Source organism: Gekko japonicus, unplaced genomic scaffold (assembly GCF_001447785.1).
Source record: "Gekko japonicus isolate JY-2015 unplaced genomic scaffold, Gekko_japonicus_V1.1 scaffold4872, whole genome shotgun sequence".
Classification (NCBI taxonomy): domain Eukaryota; kingdom Metazoa; phylum Chordata; class Lepidosauria; order Squamata; family Gekkonidae; genus Gekko; species Gekko japonicus.
In genome coordinates, this window is record NW_015169329.1 from 8,859 (window position 1) to 23,648 (window position 14,790).

General features: G+C 49.7%; 1 protein-coding gene across 1 annotated transcript in view; it reads right to left on the reverse strand.

Annotated features, from left to right (window-relative positions):
* Positions 1 to 14,790, reverse strand: part of IQCG (IQ motif containing G) — a gene marked incomplete at its 3' end in the record, with an annotated part of 24,955 nt that overhangs the window by 7,318 nt on the left and 2,847 nt on the right. Inside the window, exons 2-4 of the mRNA XM_015416632.1 lie at positions 11,445 to 11,592; positions 6,853 to 7,100; positions 511 to 639 (exon numbers count right to left, since the gene is read on the reverse strand). Of these exons, the coding sequence (XP_015272118.1) occupies positions 511 to 639; positions 6,853 to 7,100; positions 11,445 to 11,592 (525 nt within the window). The remainder of the gene's footprint in view (positions 1 to 510; positions 640 to 6,852; positions 7,101 to 11,444; positions 11,593 to 14,790) is intronic.

Sequence of the window (14,790 nt, forward strand, 5' to 3'; positions counted from 1 at the left end):
TGAGGAGATATAAATTACCTGCCTACCATTTTTCTTCTCACCTTGACACAGAGAGTACTCCATCTTTCTGTGTTATACCTCTGAGGATGTCAGTCACAGCTGCTGGTGAAACGTCAGGTCCTACAATGCCAAGACCACGGCCAGACCACCCAGGAAATCTACCACAGCTTATTTTCGATGGTATTTTCCTAGCGGATTTTGCTTTTTTGGCATCCAAGTCAGGGAGTGGCTTCGCACAGACGCATCACAAAGGCAGCATCTTAGGCACAGAACTGACCTGAGGACGATGTCCTGTAGCTGGATCTTCTTCTGCTTCTCGGCGTTGACAGCTCTCAGCAGGGTCTGGAACGTCCCCAGCGTCAGCAGACCACGGCCAGACCACCCGGAAAATCTACCACAGCTTATTTTCGATGGTGTTTTCCTAGCGGATTTTGCTTTCTTGGCATCCAAGTCAGGGAGCGGCTTCGCACAGACGCATCCCCAAGGCAGCATCTTAGGCACAGAACTGACCTGAGGACGATGTCCTGTAGCTGGATCTTCTTCTGCTTCTCGGCGTTGACAGCTCTCAGCAGGGTCTGGAACGTCCCCAGCGTCAGCAGCTCATCCATCGTCTCTTCAATTATGTCGCATACGTATTGCCTGCCCGGGAAGTGGTCACCCAAGGAAAGGAGTCGTTTACGGAGTCTGCCTGCCTCCCCCAAGCCCTGAAATCCTGAGGGCCAGAGGAAGACGTCCCACAGGAACTACCTGTGGCCCGCTCCGCCCTTTGGCTGCCTTCCGGGGTTCTGTTTTCAACTCTGGGCTGTTTCCAGCATTTCTGCAGGTCTCTGGGTTGGGAAGGTCCCGGAGATCTGGGGGTGGAGCTTGTGGAGAGGAGGGACGTCAGCAGGGGTGTGTGATGCCGACAGAGTCCACCCTCCAAAGCAGCCATTTCCCCCCCAGGGGAACTGACCTCTGTGGTCTGCAAGGCTCCTGCTAAGCTGTGGAGTCTTGTGAGCAAGAATTCTACTTTGTGAGCTCCCGGCATCCAAGTTGGGAGCGAGCGATTGGGCTCCTGCATAAATTAGTTTGCTCTTCTTGAGCCATCCCTTCCAGAGCTAAGGGGGAAATGTGTGCGCCAGAGGCACCAGCTCAGCACACTATGGGTGAGAACGGGATGGTTAGGATGCGGCCATCTTGCTTTTAGAAATTGCTTTTAGAAATTGTAAAGTAGCTGAGTGAAGTATCAAAATCTGTTTTAATGGGATTGTAATTTAATATTTTGTATTGTTTTTACTGTTTTATCTGGCAATGTGCCCTGTAAGCCACCCTGAGCCTCCGGGAAGGGCGGGATAGAAATGTGAGTAATAAATAAATAAATAATAATAAATAAAACACTGTGAGCTGGCTCACACTAACTCAGCTTAGAGGGAACACTGGTGGTCTGTTTGGTGTAGGAGAGCCAGTTTGGTGTCGTGGTTAAGTGACTCTAATCTGGGAGAACTGAGTTTGAGTCCCCCACTCCTCCACTTGCACCTGCTGGATGACCTTGGACAAGCCATAGTTCTGACAGGAGCTGTCCTTGAAAGGGCAGTTCTCGAGAGAGCTCTCTCAGTCCCACCTACATCACAGGGTGTCTGTTGTGGGAAGGGGAAGGGGTTTGTAAGCCGCTCTGAGACTCCAGGTGAAGGGCGGGATATAAATCCAATCTCTTCTCTTCTTCTTCTTCTGTTGTGCTTACAGGGTAGTCTCCAGGCCTCGCCTGGACATTGGCTACCCTCCTCACAGATCAAACAGGGGCACACCAAACATCCCTAAAGCTGGTCTTCGAAGGGCTTTTATTCTTGCTAGAATGAATGCCCATCCGATGGAGGTTACGAAAGTCTGCTGCTTGCATCTTCCCTACCCTGACAGAATTTGCTCCTGCTCCCGTGCTAAAATAGATACAGTCTCTCATATTTTATTGTAATATCCTCTATATTCTAACTTGAGATGTCATTTCATGGTGAATTCCTACAATTCTAATCTAAGCGGGGGGGGGGGGGCCCCCCTTCGATATCCTCTATATTCTAACTTGAGATGTCATTTCATTCTACCACGGTTGGTGAACTCCTACAATTCTAATCTAAGCGCGGGGGGGGGGCTCCCCTTCCTGCTCTCAGATCAGAATCCTCGTATAACTTTGGATGTTGCTAATTTTGTTTTACCCCTTTTTTGTCTTTTGGGAAATAAACAGGGGAGTATAAATGACATTTCAGATTATTACACTGCTCAAGGCATTGAGCCACGGAGGTTTTATTGGACAAAGGAAAGGAAAGGAAAGTTGGCAATGCTAAGAGTACTTTTCATTTATGCAGCTGACTTGATAATCTTCCTGATAACCATGCAAATTATGCCAGTGGTGCTATCTGTGTCATAAGAACTTAAGAGAAGTCAATGCTGGATCAGGCCAGTGGCCCATCCAGTCCAACGCTCTGTGTCACACAGTGGCCAGAAACACCCGGTGCCATCAGGAGGTCCAGCAGTGGGGCCAGGACACTAGAAGCCCTCCCACTGTTGCCCCCCCAGGCACCAGGAATACAGAGCATCACCTGCCCCAGACAGGGTGTTCCTATCTATAGGTAAAGGTTCCCCTGCTTGAAAGCCAGTCGAGTCCGACTCTAGGGTTGTGGTGCTCATCTCCGTTTCAAAGCCGAAGAGCCAGCGCTGTCCGAAGACGTTTCCGTGGTCATGTGGCCGGCATGACTAAACACCAAGGCGCATGGAATGCTGTTCCCTTCCCACCGAAGTGGTACCTATTTATCTACTTGCAATTTCTTGCTTTCGAACTGCTAGGTTGGCAGGAGCTGGAACTAGAGACGGGAGCTCTCTCCGCCATGTGGCGCACTCGGGTCTCGAACTGCTGAACTACCGACCTTCCACAGCCTGCAGTTCAGCGTCTTAACCACTTGAGCCACCGCAGCTCCGTTCCTATCTATACCTTGCGGCTAATAGCCACGGATGGACCGCTGCTCCATGTTTTTATTAGTCCCCTCTTGAAGCCGCCCATGCTTGTAGCCGCCGCCACTTCCTATGGCAGTGAATTCCACATGTTAACTGCTCTTTTGGTGAAGAAGTGCTTCCTTTTCTCTGTTCTAAGCCTACTGCTCCTTAATTTCATTGGGTGCCCACGAGCTCTTGCACTGTGAGAAAGGGAGGAAGGTACTTTCTCTACCTGCTCTGTCCCATGCATCATTTGGTAAACCTCTACCATGTCACCCCTCAATCGCGTCTTGCCAAAGGGAGGGGTTCTTGGGCTGAAATGAGAGAAGGGAGTGTCTTAGCTACTGTGCGACACTGGAGGAGAGCTGTTAGAAAAAGCCATGGGGGAGGGGTGTTGTATGGAGATGGGGGAAGATGACAAAAATGAAGGGATGTGGTTAGTTATATTAATTCAGTAATTGAAAATGTTCAGAGGCCTGCCTTTCTCCTGAGCATCTCAGTTTCCCTGTTGGGAGATTTAAAAACAAAACCAAAAAACCCTCCATTATGCTGGATTTAGCATTCAGTGCAGAGGAGAGCGAGGAGGATGATCGGGGGCCTGGAGGCCAAGCCCTGTGAGGAAAGGCTGAGGGACTTTGGAAGGTGCAGTCTGGAGAAGAGGGGGTTGAGGGGGGACAGGATGGCTCTCTTGAAGTCTTTGAAGGGCTGTCACTCGGAGGAGGGCAGGGAGCTGTTCCTGTGGGCAGCAGAGGAGAGGACTCGGAGAATGCTATGCTCCCACAGAGTGCAAGGGGTTATGCTCCCTCTAAGCTGCGTAAGAACATAAGAGATGCCAATGTTGGATCAGGCCAAAGGCCCATCCAGTCCAACACTCTGTATCACACAGTGGCCAGAAATACCAGTGCCATCAGGAGGTCCAGCAGTGGGGCCAGGACATTAGAAGCCCTCCCACTGTTGACCCCCCCCCAAGCACCAAGATGACAGAGCATCACTTGCCCCAGAGTCCCTATCTATACCTTGTGGCTAATAGCCACTGATGGACCTCTGCGAAGTCTTGTGAGCAAAAATTCTACTTTGTGACCTACTGGCATTAAAGTTGCAAGGAAGTGTTTGGCTACCGCATAAATGAGTTTGCTCTGGAGCCCTCCTTCCTGAGCTAAGACAACAATGTGCGAGTCGGAGGCTAAAAGACTGTGAGCCAGCTCACACTAATTCAGCTTAGAGGGAACACTGGTTGGACTAGATGACCTGCAAGGTCCCTTCCAACTCTAACATTCTATGATTCTATGAATGGGTTTAAATTCAAGGCGGGAAGGGACCGGCTGGACATTAGGGAAATCTTTTTGACAGTCAGAGTTGGGCAACAGTGGAATCGGCTGCCTGGGGAGGTGGCGAGCTCCCCCTCAGTGGCAGTCTTTGAGCAGCAGCTGGAAAAACCCTTGTCAGGGATGCTCTAGGCCAGTGATGGTGAACCTTTTAGAGACCGAGTGCCCAAACTGCGACCCAAAACCCACTTATTTATCGCAAAGTGCCAACACGGCAATTTAACCTGAATACTGAGGTTCTACTTTAGGAAAAACAACTCAGACATTAACTTAATATAATCCAAACTAAGTAAGGAAGGCAATCCCAAATCCTTTCATTTACTTAAAATTATTTGGCAGAGAATTCAACACTTTAATGATGGTCTGGGCCTGGCTGGGGCGATGGCACGTGTGCCCACAGAGAGGGCTCTGAGTGCCACCTCTGGCCCCCGTGCCATAGGTTCGCCACCACTGCTCTAGGCTGATCCTGCCTTGAGCAGGGGGTTGGACTGGATGATTTGTAGGGCCCCTTCCCACTCTGGGATTCTATGATTATTGCTGGAGAAGGAAGTTAATGCAGCTGCAAGGAATGTCTTCTCCCGGCTTCACTGTGCCGAAGAGATGGCCCCCTGCCTTGACTTGGCTGATCTGGCCATGTGGATCGACAGTGTGGTTATCACGAGGCTAGACTACTGTAATGCCCTTGTTGGATCTGCCCTTAAAGTCTAAAGAAACTCTTTGTGTATGACATTCTGTGCCACCAGACGGACTGCCAGCCCTTGGGCTCAGATGGCGTTAAAAGGGGGTTATATGGATTCATGGAGGAGAATGAACAATGGAGCCTCCATTTTCAAAAGCCGTATGCTTCAGAATACCCGTTCCCAGAGGCCAAGAGGGGGCTGCTTCACGTCCTGGTGGCGGCCTTTGTGGAAGAGTCCGGCTGACTGCTTTTGGTTTCAGGACTGTTGACTAGATAGACTGTGACGTCCTCGCTTATTGGGGAGACTGTTGCTCCTTTAAATACTCTCTGTGTACATAAACTTGGTAGATTTCTGCTGCCACCAGGAATTAAAAATTCCAAATCTCTCTCTTTTGGTAGAACGACCCAGGGTCTGGGCACTTCAGAGGACTATGTGGCCCTGAGGAAGGACTATTCGGATTGCTGGAATAAGTTTAAACAAATAATGATTTATTTAATAAAGAACAAAATAGGTTTCTGGTTACTTTGAACTGTTGCTGAAGAAAGGAACTTGTAAATATAACTGGCAAAGCTTGGTGTCACAAAATGTTCCCTCTAAGCTGAGGAGTCTTGTGAGCCAAAATTCTACTTTGTGAGCTCCTGGCATTAAAGTTGTGAGCGAGCGATTTGTCTCCTGCATAAATTAGTTTGCTCTGGAGCCATCCTTCCTGAGCAAAGACAAAAATGTGTGAGCCAAAGGCTAGAAAACTGTGAGCTAGCTCACACTAACTCAGCTTAGCGGGAATACTCTCAAACTTCAAACTGCACTCTGGCAGGCTTAGACACTCAGTCTAATCTCTCTCATATATATATATATACACACACACACACACATAGCTAACGCTGGCTCTTCGGCTTTGAAACAGAGATGAGCACTGCAACCCTAGAGTCGGATTCGACTGGCTTTCGAGCAAGGGAACCTTTACCTTTACCTTATATATATAGCTACACAGTTGCGAAGAGTCGGACTCGACTGTGCGACTGAACAACACCACAGGCTAAACTCTTTGTCTTATTCACACAGAATAGACTCAAACTCTCATAGTCACACAGACTAAACTGTCTGTCTGATTCACACAGAATAGACTCAAACCCCCATAGTCACACAGACTAAACTGTCTGTCTGATTCACACATAATAGACTCAAACTCCCATAGTCACACAGACTACGCACTCTTTCTAAACTTCACACACAGAATCCTCTCATAGACATCTCTCCTCCCACTCTCTCAGTCATCAGCCAATCACATCACATTTATCTCCCTCTATCACTCTCCTTACATTACTGCAGTTAAACTAAACATTTAAAGAGACACACACACCAAAAATGGAATCATTAGATAGACCCTTTTCAGAGGGTAGCTGTGTCGGTCTGCAGTAGAACACCTAGACTGGAGTCCAGCAGCACCTTTGAAACGGACGGGCTATTCGAGGTGTGAACTTTCAAGAGTCAAGGCTCCCTTCAACCCTCGATTCGACACAGATCTGAAATCTGCTGTTCTGAGTTCTCCAAATCTGGATTTCTTTCATTTCAGAGGGTAGCCCTCTTAGTCTGCAGTAGAACAGCTAGATTCGAACCCGGTGCCACCTTAGAGACCAACAGGATTTTGGGGGCATGAGCTTAGGAGAGTCAAAGCTCTCTTCATCAGATGGGCCTGATGTCGGATCCAGCAGAATTTGTATTATGGTCCACATTGAGCCGTATTAGTGTACAGCATAGAACCCCGGTGCACCAGTGCCAAATTGCCTCGGTGTGTTCCCCCCCCCTTGGTCTAGGGGAGAGGGGTCGGTGGTGGGGCATGGCGTGGTGACCGTCTCTTAGAGCCCTCCTGCCCATGTCTGCCTCACCTGTTTTCCTGGACCTTCTTGAGGTGGTCCATGGGCAGCGTCATTTGCTTCGCAGACGCGTTGAAAAGCTGGTTGGCTCTCTTCAGTTCGTTGCTCGTCTCCTGCAGCTGACGGCTGAGTTCAGAGATCTTGCCGAGCTCAACGGGGATCTTCGCCTGGCTCTCTGCCCGGGAATCCATCAGCTGCTGGTATTTGGCACCCAGGTCCTTCTGGCTGCTGAGAATCTCATTGATGTGTTCGCCGTCGATCTGGAAAGGGGGAGAGATGGCTGCGGATGAGGGAAACTTAGAAACAGACAGCTGGAAGGGACCTCGGGGGTCATCTAGGCCAGCCCCCTGCACAACACAGGGAATTCACAACTGCCTCCCCCCCACACCCCTGCCACTTCCCCATGCCTGTGAAATAGTTCCGCTCTATTCTGCCATGGTCAGGCCTCACCTGGAGCCCTGTGTCCAGTTTTGGGCACCACACTGTAGGAAGGATGTCGACAAGCTCGAGCATGTCCAGAAGAGGGCAACCAGGATGGTGAGAGGGTTGGAATCCAAGTCTTATGAGGAAAGGCTGAAAGAGTTGGGTCTGTTTAGCCTGGGAAAGAGAAGGCTTAGAGGGGACATGATTGCCGTCTTCAAGTATTTGAAGGGGTGTCATGTAGAAGATGGAGCAGATCTATTCTCTCTTGCTCTGGACTGCAAGACTAGATCGAATGGGTGGAAATCACAAGGGAGTCGATACCGGCTAAATATCAGGAGAAACTTCCTGACTGTCAGAGTGGTTGAGCAGTGGGACAGTCTGCCTCGGGAGGTGGTGGATGCTCCTTCGCTGGTCGTTTTCAAGCAGAGGCTGGATGACCATCTTCCGGGTATGTTGTAGGTATGTAGGGCTCTCTTTCAGCTACACTCCTGCAGGGGGTTGGACTAGATGACCTGCAAGGTCCCTTCCAACTCAAACATTCTATGATTCCATGATCCTATGAAGGCAAAAAAAAAACCAGGATCCCTGGCCAATCTGGCCTGGAGGAAAGTTCCTTCCTGACCCCAAAGTGGCGATTGGCACTACCCTGGGCACGTAAGAAAGGGCCACAAGAACTGAGCACTGAGGCAACCCTTCCTGCCCTCCCTTCTCACGATCTGCCCAAGTTCACAGAATCAGCCTTGCTGTTAGAGGGCCCTCTAGCCTCTGCTTGAAAACCTCCCAAGAAGGAGAGCCCACCACCTCCCAAGGAAGCCTGTCCCACTGAGGGACCACTCTTAACTGTCAGGAAGTTCTTCCTAATGTTTAGCTGGAAACTCTTCTGATTTAATTTCAACTTGTTGGTTCTGATCCAACCTTTTGTTTTCTGTTGCTCCAGAAGGTTGAACCAGAACCAATGGAAGATTGGGTGAAGGCAGCCCGTAGTTATATGCCTGGCAGAAGAGCTCCATCTTGCAGGCCCTGCGGAACTGTGAGAGGTCCTGCAGGGCCCTGATCTCCTCCGGGAGCTCGTTCCACCAGATAGGGGCCACCACCGAAAAGGCCCCGGCCCTAGTAGCGGCTAGCGTGGCCTCCCTCAGGACAGGGAGGGTCAACCGGTTTTGAGACCCAGGGGTCTGAACTTGGGGTCTGAACTTGCTGAGACTGAGAGGTGAAAAGGATCTTGGTATCACAGTGGATGGCTCAGCGAAAGTGTCAGCCCGGTGTGCGGCGGCAGCGGAAAAGGCAAACACCACGTAAGGGATTGAGAATGAAACGGCCAATATTGTAAGGCCCCTGTATAGATCTATGGTCCGGCCTCGTTTGGAATACTGTGTACGGTTCTGGTCACCGTATCTCAGAAAGGACACTGTGGAGCTGGAGACAGTTCGGAGGAGGGCGACCAAGAGGGTGAAGGGGTCGGGGCACCTTCCCTGCGAGGAAAGGCTGAAGAGTCTGGGACTCTTCCGTTTAGAAAAGAGACAACTAAGGGGGGACAGGATAGAGGTTTATAATATTATGCACGGGGTGGATGGCTGAGAAAGAGACATTTTTCTCCTTCTTCCAAAAGACGAGAATTCAAGGACAACAAATGAAGCCGACGGGCAGTAGGTTCAGGACAGACAAAAGGAAATACTTATAGAATCATAGAATGTCAGAGTTGGAAGGGACCTTGCAGATCATCTAGTCCCAACCCCTGCACTCTGCAGGAGCATAGCCGAAAGACAGCCCGACAACATACCCGAAAGATGGTCGTCCAGCCTCTGCTTGAAAACGTCCAGCAAAGGAGCATCCACCACCTCCCGAGGCAGACTGTTCCACTGCTCAACCACTCTGACAGTTAGGAAGTTTCTCCTGATATTTAGCCGGTAACGACTCCCTTGTAATTTCCACACATTCGATCGAGTCTTGCAATCCGGAGCAAGAGAGAATAGATCCGCTCCATCTTCTACATGACAGCCCTTCAAATACTTGAAGACTGCAATCGTGTCCCCTCTAAGCCTTCTCTTTCCCAGGCTAAACAGACGCAACTCTTTCGGCCTTTCCTTGTGAGACTTGGATGCCAACCCTCTCGCCATCCTGGTTGCCCTCTTCTGGACATGCTCGAGCTTGTCAACATCCTTCCTACAATGTGGTGCCCAAAACTGGACACAGGACTCCAGGTGAGGCCTGACCATAGCAGAATAGAGCGGAACGACCACCTCCCGTGATCTGGACACCATGCTTCTGTTAATGCGTCCCAAGATTGCATTAGCTTTCTTCACAGCCACATCGCACCGCAGGCTCATGTTTAGCTTTACACAATAAGTGATTAAAATGTGGGATTCACTGTGATGGCCACAGGAACAGACAAACAGACAGCTTTGAGAGAGGCTTAGATAGATTCCTGGAGGATAGGTCTATCGTTGGGTACTAGCCATGGTGACCAAAGGGAACCTCCAGGTTCATCGGCAAGCCACCTCTGAATCCCAGTCCAGGAGGCAACCTCAGGGGAAGGCCTCGGCTTCTCTGCCTTGTTGGCCACTGAGTGAGACACGATGTTGGACTAGACAGACCCTGTTCTGACGTGCCCCCAAAAAGGACACAGTGTAATGAGGGAGTGGAAGCCCTCATTGGATAACTTGAGAGCACCACAGTCCCTGACGTTATGTGCTTTGGGTGCACTGCCGGCACCTGTTTGAGGCGGAATAACCTCTGGAAGAGGCAAGTCAAGTAGGTCAGGCTCCAAGCAGAAGTGGTGGGAAGTAACTCTGCAGGAAGAAGAAAAAGAAGAAGAGGAGGAGGAGGAGGAGGAGATTGGATTTATACCCCGCCCTTCACTATCCAAGGGAGTCTCAGAGCGGCTTACAAACTCCTTCCCCTTCCCCTCCCCACAACAGACAGACACCCTGTGAGGTCGGTGGGGCTGAGAGAGCTCTTTCGAGGACTGCTCTTGAGAGAACAGCTCTGAAATAACTTGTAACTGACCCAAGGTCACACCAGCAGCTGCATGTGGAGGAGTGGGGGGATCAAACCCGGTTCTCCCAGATTAGAGTCTGCTGCTCCTAAGCACTACACCAAACTGGAGGAGGAGGAGGAGGAGATTTGATTTATACCCCACCCTTCACTCAGAGTCTCAGAGCGGCTTACAAACTCCTTTCCCTCCCCCTCCCCACAACAGACACCCTGTGAGGTAGGTGGGGCTGAGAGAGCTCTGACAGAAACGGCTCTTTTTCAAAGATAAGCTCTGACAGAACTACGGCTTGCCCAAGGTCATCCAGCAGCTGCAAGTGGAGGAGCGGGGAATCAAATCCGGTTCCCCCAGATTAGAGTCTGCGCACTTAACCACGACACCAAACTGGGGAACCACTACACTGCCTAGGGAAAAACCCCACATAACACTTTCCATGCACACAGGGTCTCAGGACTATGGTGTGTAAGGAGACAGTGGTTCAGCCCCCGCACAACCGTTTTCCTACATTGATAAAGCCAAGATGAGTTGCTATTTACCTGCTGGGGAAACTTACATAAGAAGAGCCCTGCTGGATCTGACCAGTGGTCCATCTAGTCCAGCATCCTGTCTCACACAGGGGCCTACCAGTTCCTCTGGAGGGCCACCAGCAGGGCGGAGAGGCCGAGGCCTTCCCCTGAGGTTGCCTCCTGGCTCTGGGATTCAGAGGTTCATCATCATCTCCTTTCCCCCTCCCCACAACAGACACCCTGTGAGGTAGGTGGGTCTGAGAGAGCTCTCTCGAGAACTGCCCTTGAGAGAACAGCTCCTAAAGAACTTGCGACCAATGTTCCCTCTAAGCTGAGTTAGTGTGAGCTAGCTCACAGTTTTTTAGCCTCCAGCTCACGCATTTTTGTCTTAGCTCAGGACGGATGGCTCCAGAGCAAACTAATTTATGCAGTAGCCAAAATGCTCGCTCACAACTTTAATGCCAGTAGCTCACAAAGTAGAATTGTTGCTCACAGGGCTCCATAAATTAGAGGGAACCTTGCTTGCGACTGACCCAAGGTCACACCAGCAGCTGCATGTGGAAGATGAGTGGGGAATCAGACCCAGTTCTCCCAGATTAGAGTCCACACTCCCAACCACGGCACAAATGGAATACCCTCTCCGGCACCCGTTCTCCGTATTTCAGAGTCTGCGGGGTGCTTACGCTAAAGGTGTCTCTCTTGGCCTCGTGCGAGATGGGCATGATGTGTCCAAGGATGGCCAGCTGGTCGATGCAGTCCTCCAACACGGCATAGATCCGCACGACATCCACAGGGGACAGCGGGGGTCCCTTCCGCTTGAGGAGTACCTCTCTAGGAAGAAGAAGATATTGGATTTATACCCCGCCCTTCACTTGGAGTCTCAGAGCGGCTTACAAACTCCTTTCCCTCCCCACAACAGACACCCTGTGAGGGAGGCGGAGCTGGGAGAGCTCTTTTCTGAACTGTCCTTGAGAGAACAGCTCTGAGAGAACTTGTGGCTGACCCAAGGTCACCCAGCAGCTGCAAGTGGGGGAGTGGGGGAATCAAACCCGGTTCTCCCAGATTAGAATCCGCGCACTTAACCACTACACAGAGCGGAGGTCACGTCGTGGAGCGTCAGTGGTCAAACCATGCCGAGTGTTCTGTGGAGGGGCCACGGCGCGGCGGGAGAGCCCCAGATCTGCGTGCCGAAAATGTGCCGGGATCGATCCCCGGCATCTCCGGTTAAAGGGATCTCGGGTGGTGGCTCTGGGAAGGACCGTTCTCTGCTGGATACCTGGGAGAAGTGCGGTCAGTCAGAAGAGCCAGTCAGTCCTGGTTTCGGTGGACTGAAGGGAAGTTCATAAAGGACAGGGCTTGGAGAGGTCCTTTCCTGGAGAGGCCACTGGCCAGTCTGACTGCACGCTGATAGATAGATAGACTGACCATTTCTGTTATTGATTTACTTGATTTATACTGGCCAGGCTTAGGGTTTTACCCTCGGCAATCTTATTCGGAAGATCCCAGTTTATCCCCTTTGCTAATAGACTCTGCCCTTGGACATATGACTACTACTGAGACGGTGCACCATGTGCTGTTTGAATGTTGTTGTTATTCTGGTATTCGGCGCCGTATTTTATTCTTTTTTTAAAAAGAAATTTTATTGATGTTAATAATACAGCAATATAAATAGTTTGACATGACATTAGGGTTGAAGATAGACTTAATAAACATATCAATACAGGTAGAGTTTGTATATGTCCAATAAGGTTTAGTAATGCATATAAATCCAAGCATGTTTTAATATTGCACACTAAGAGCATTAAGTTATAGGCAAAATAGGGAAAGCTAAATTGGTTATATTGTTCACAATAAAGCATCAATTTGTATTTAGCTTCCGTTATGTTTTCCCAATCAAATTTGTTTAACTGTATATTGTCTAGAATGGGATACCAAATACTTAGCGGGTCGTAGAATTCACATTCGTTTTGATGTACTGTATTATAAATTGAAAATCTTTGAAGCATAAAAATGTCCCAGGTCTTGTGAATCCATTGGTTTATCGCGGGTGGTTTTTTGTTTTTCCAGTTTTGAGCTATAGTTATTTTGGCTGTTGTTAGCAGAATATTAATTAACTTTTTTTGCATTTGCAGAAGGACATGGCAACGTATTTTATCACCAATCTTGGGTCGTGTGTCAGACTTTCCTCAGCCGAAGAAACGATTATAATTTTTTTTAAATCGCACAGAGGAAAACATAATTGAACTTGTGGCAAAAGTTTTCACTGGCTGCTGCTTCTATGCGTAGTAAAATTCCGTAAGTGTTCGACGCGGGGGTATCTTTTAACAGAAGTTGTATTTTATGTAGAATCTGGATTTTATTTCCCAGATACTATGTTTTTATTTCTGTGAAACGCCAATAAAGGAATCGCTGTGTGTGTGCGCTTGATTTATAGCCCGCTTTTCTCCCCGATGGGGACCCAAATCGCCTTATATCATTCTCCTCCATTTTTTCTACACAACAACCCTGTGTGTTAGGTTAGGCTGAGAGTGTGTGAAGGGAAGAAGAAGAAGAGGAGGAGGCGGAGATTGGATTTATACCCTGCCCTTCACTACCCAAAGGAGTCTCAGAGCGGCTTACAATCTCCTTTCCCTTTTCCTTCCCCTCCCCACAACAGACACCCTGACAGGTAGGTGGGGCTGAGAGAGCTCTCTCGAGGACTGCTCCTGAGAGAACAGCTCTGAGAGAACTTGTGACTGACCCAAGCTCACACCAGCAGCTGCGTGTAGAAGAGCGGGGAATCAGACCTGGTTCTCCCAGATTAGAGTCCGCGCTCCTAACCACTGCACCAAACAAGGTCACGCAGCAAGCTTCCATGGTCTCGACATTGGGAGACCCCTGTTCTGGGGTCTTGTTGTACACTGTTTTGGGTGCCATTGTTGTACGGTAGAAAATTCAGTTTAAAACCTGACCAAAAATTCAAATAGGGCAAAACATGTGCTGGCGCACCCGTGTCCAAGATTTTGAGTGGTGGTGGTGCTGCTGCAGTTATGTATTCCCTCGCCTCTCCTTTCCAAAAAGGAGATCTTTATCTCCCTCTCTAATGAAGGGGGTGGGACATGTCTGCTATTTCAAGACCACCCAGGGAGTCCATTTGGGGCTGAACTGCATCCAGCCTCTCTGTCTATCCAGCCCACTTTATCGACATTTTTTTAACAGCCCTTGGATAACGTCCTGCAGAAACACGAGCCGCCGATCTATAAAGCTGCCTCTGGAAATGGATCGGGGAAGAGGCGTTGAGGTAATTAGCCAGGAGCCAGCCAGCTCTCCACGCAAACCCCCTCCTACGAAACAGGCTATTTTTACTTTGGAAAAAGAGGTTTTATAGCTCTTCAGCTTTAATAGAAGAAAAGTGAGCCGTCCAAAGCTGAAATAAGCAGAAAACCAATCCAAATATACATGGCTCATTTGCCCTCTCTCTCGCTGAGTGGCACGTGTCCACATTTTGGGCAGACGTTCGAAGAAGAGGAGGAGGAGGAGGAGGAGGATGTTGGCTTTATACCCCGCCCTTCACTACCCAAAGGAGTCAAAGAGCGGCTTACCATCTCCTTTCCCTTCCCCTCCCCACAACAGACACCCTGTGAGGCAAGTGGGGCTCAGGGAGCCCTGACAGAAACTTCTCTTTTTCAAGGACAGCTCTGACAGAACTGGGGCTTGCCCAAGGTCATCCAGCAGGTGCAAGTGGAGGCGAGGGGGATCAAACCCGGTTCTCCCAGATTAGAGTCTGCGCACTATACTACTACACCAAACTCGCTTAAATGAAGAAGAAGAGAAGAGATTGGATTTATACCCCGCCCTTCACTACCCAAAGGTGTCTCAGAGCGGCTTACAAACTCCTTTCCCTTCCCCTCCCCACAACAGAAACCCTGTGAGGCAGGTGGGGCTGAGAGAGCCCTGACAGAAACGGCTTTTGTTCTTATGTCTGGGGCAAGGGATGCTCTGTATTCTTGGTGCGGGGGGGGGGGCAACAGTGGGAAAGCTTCTAATTTC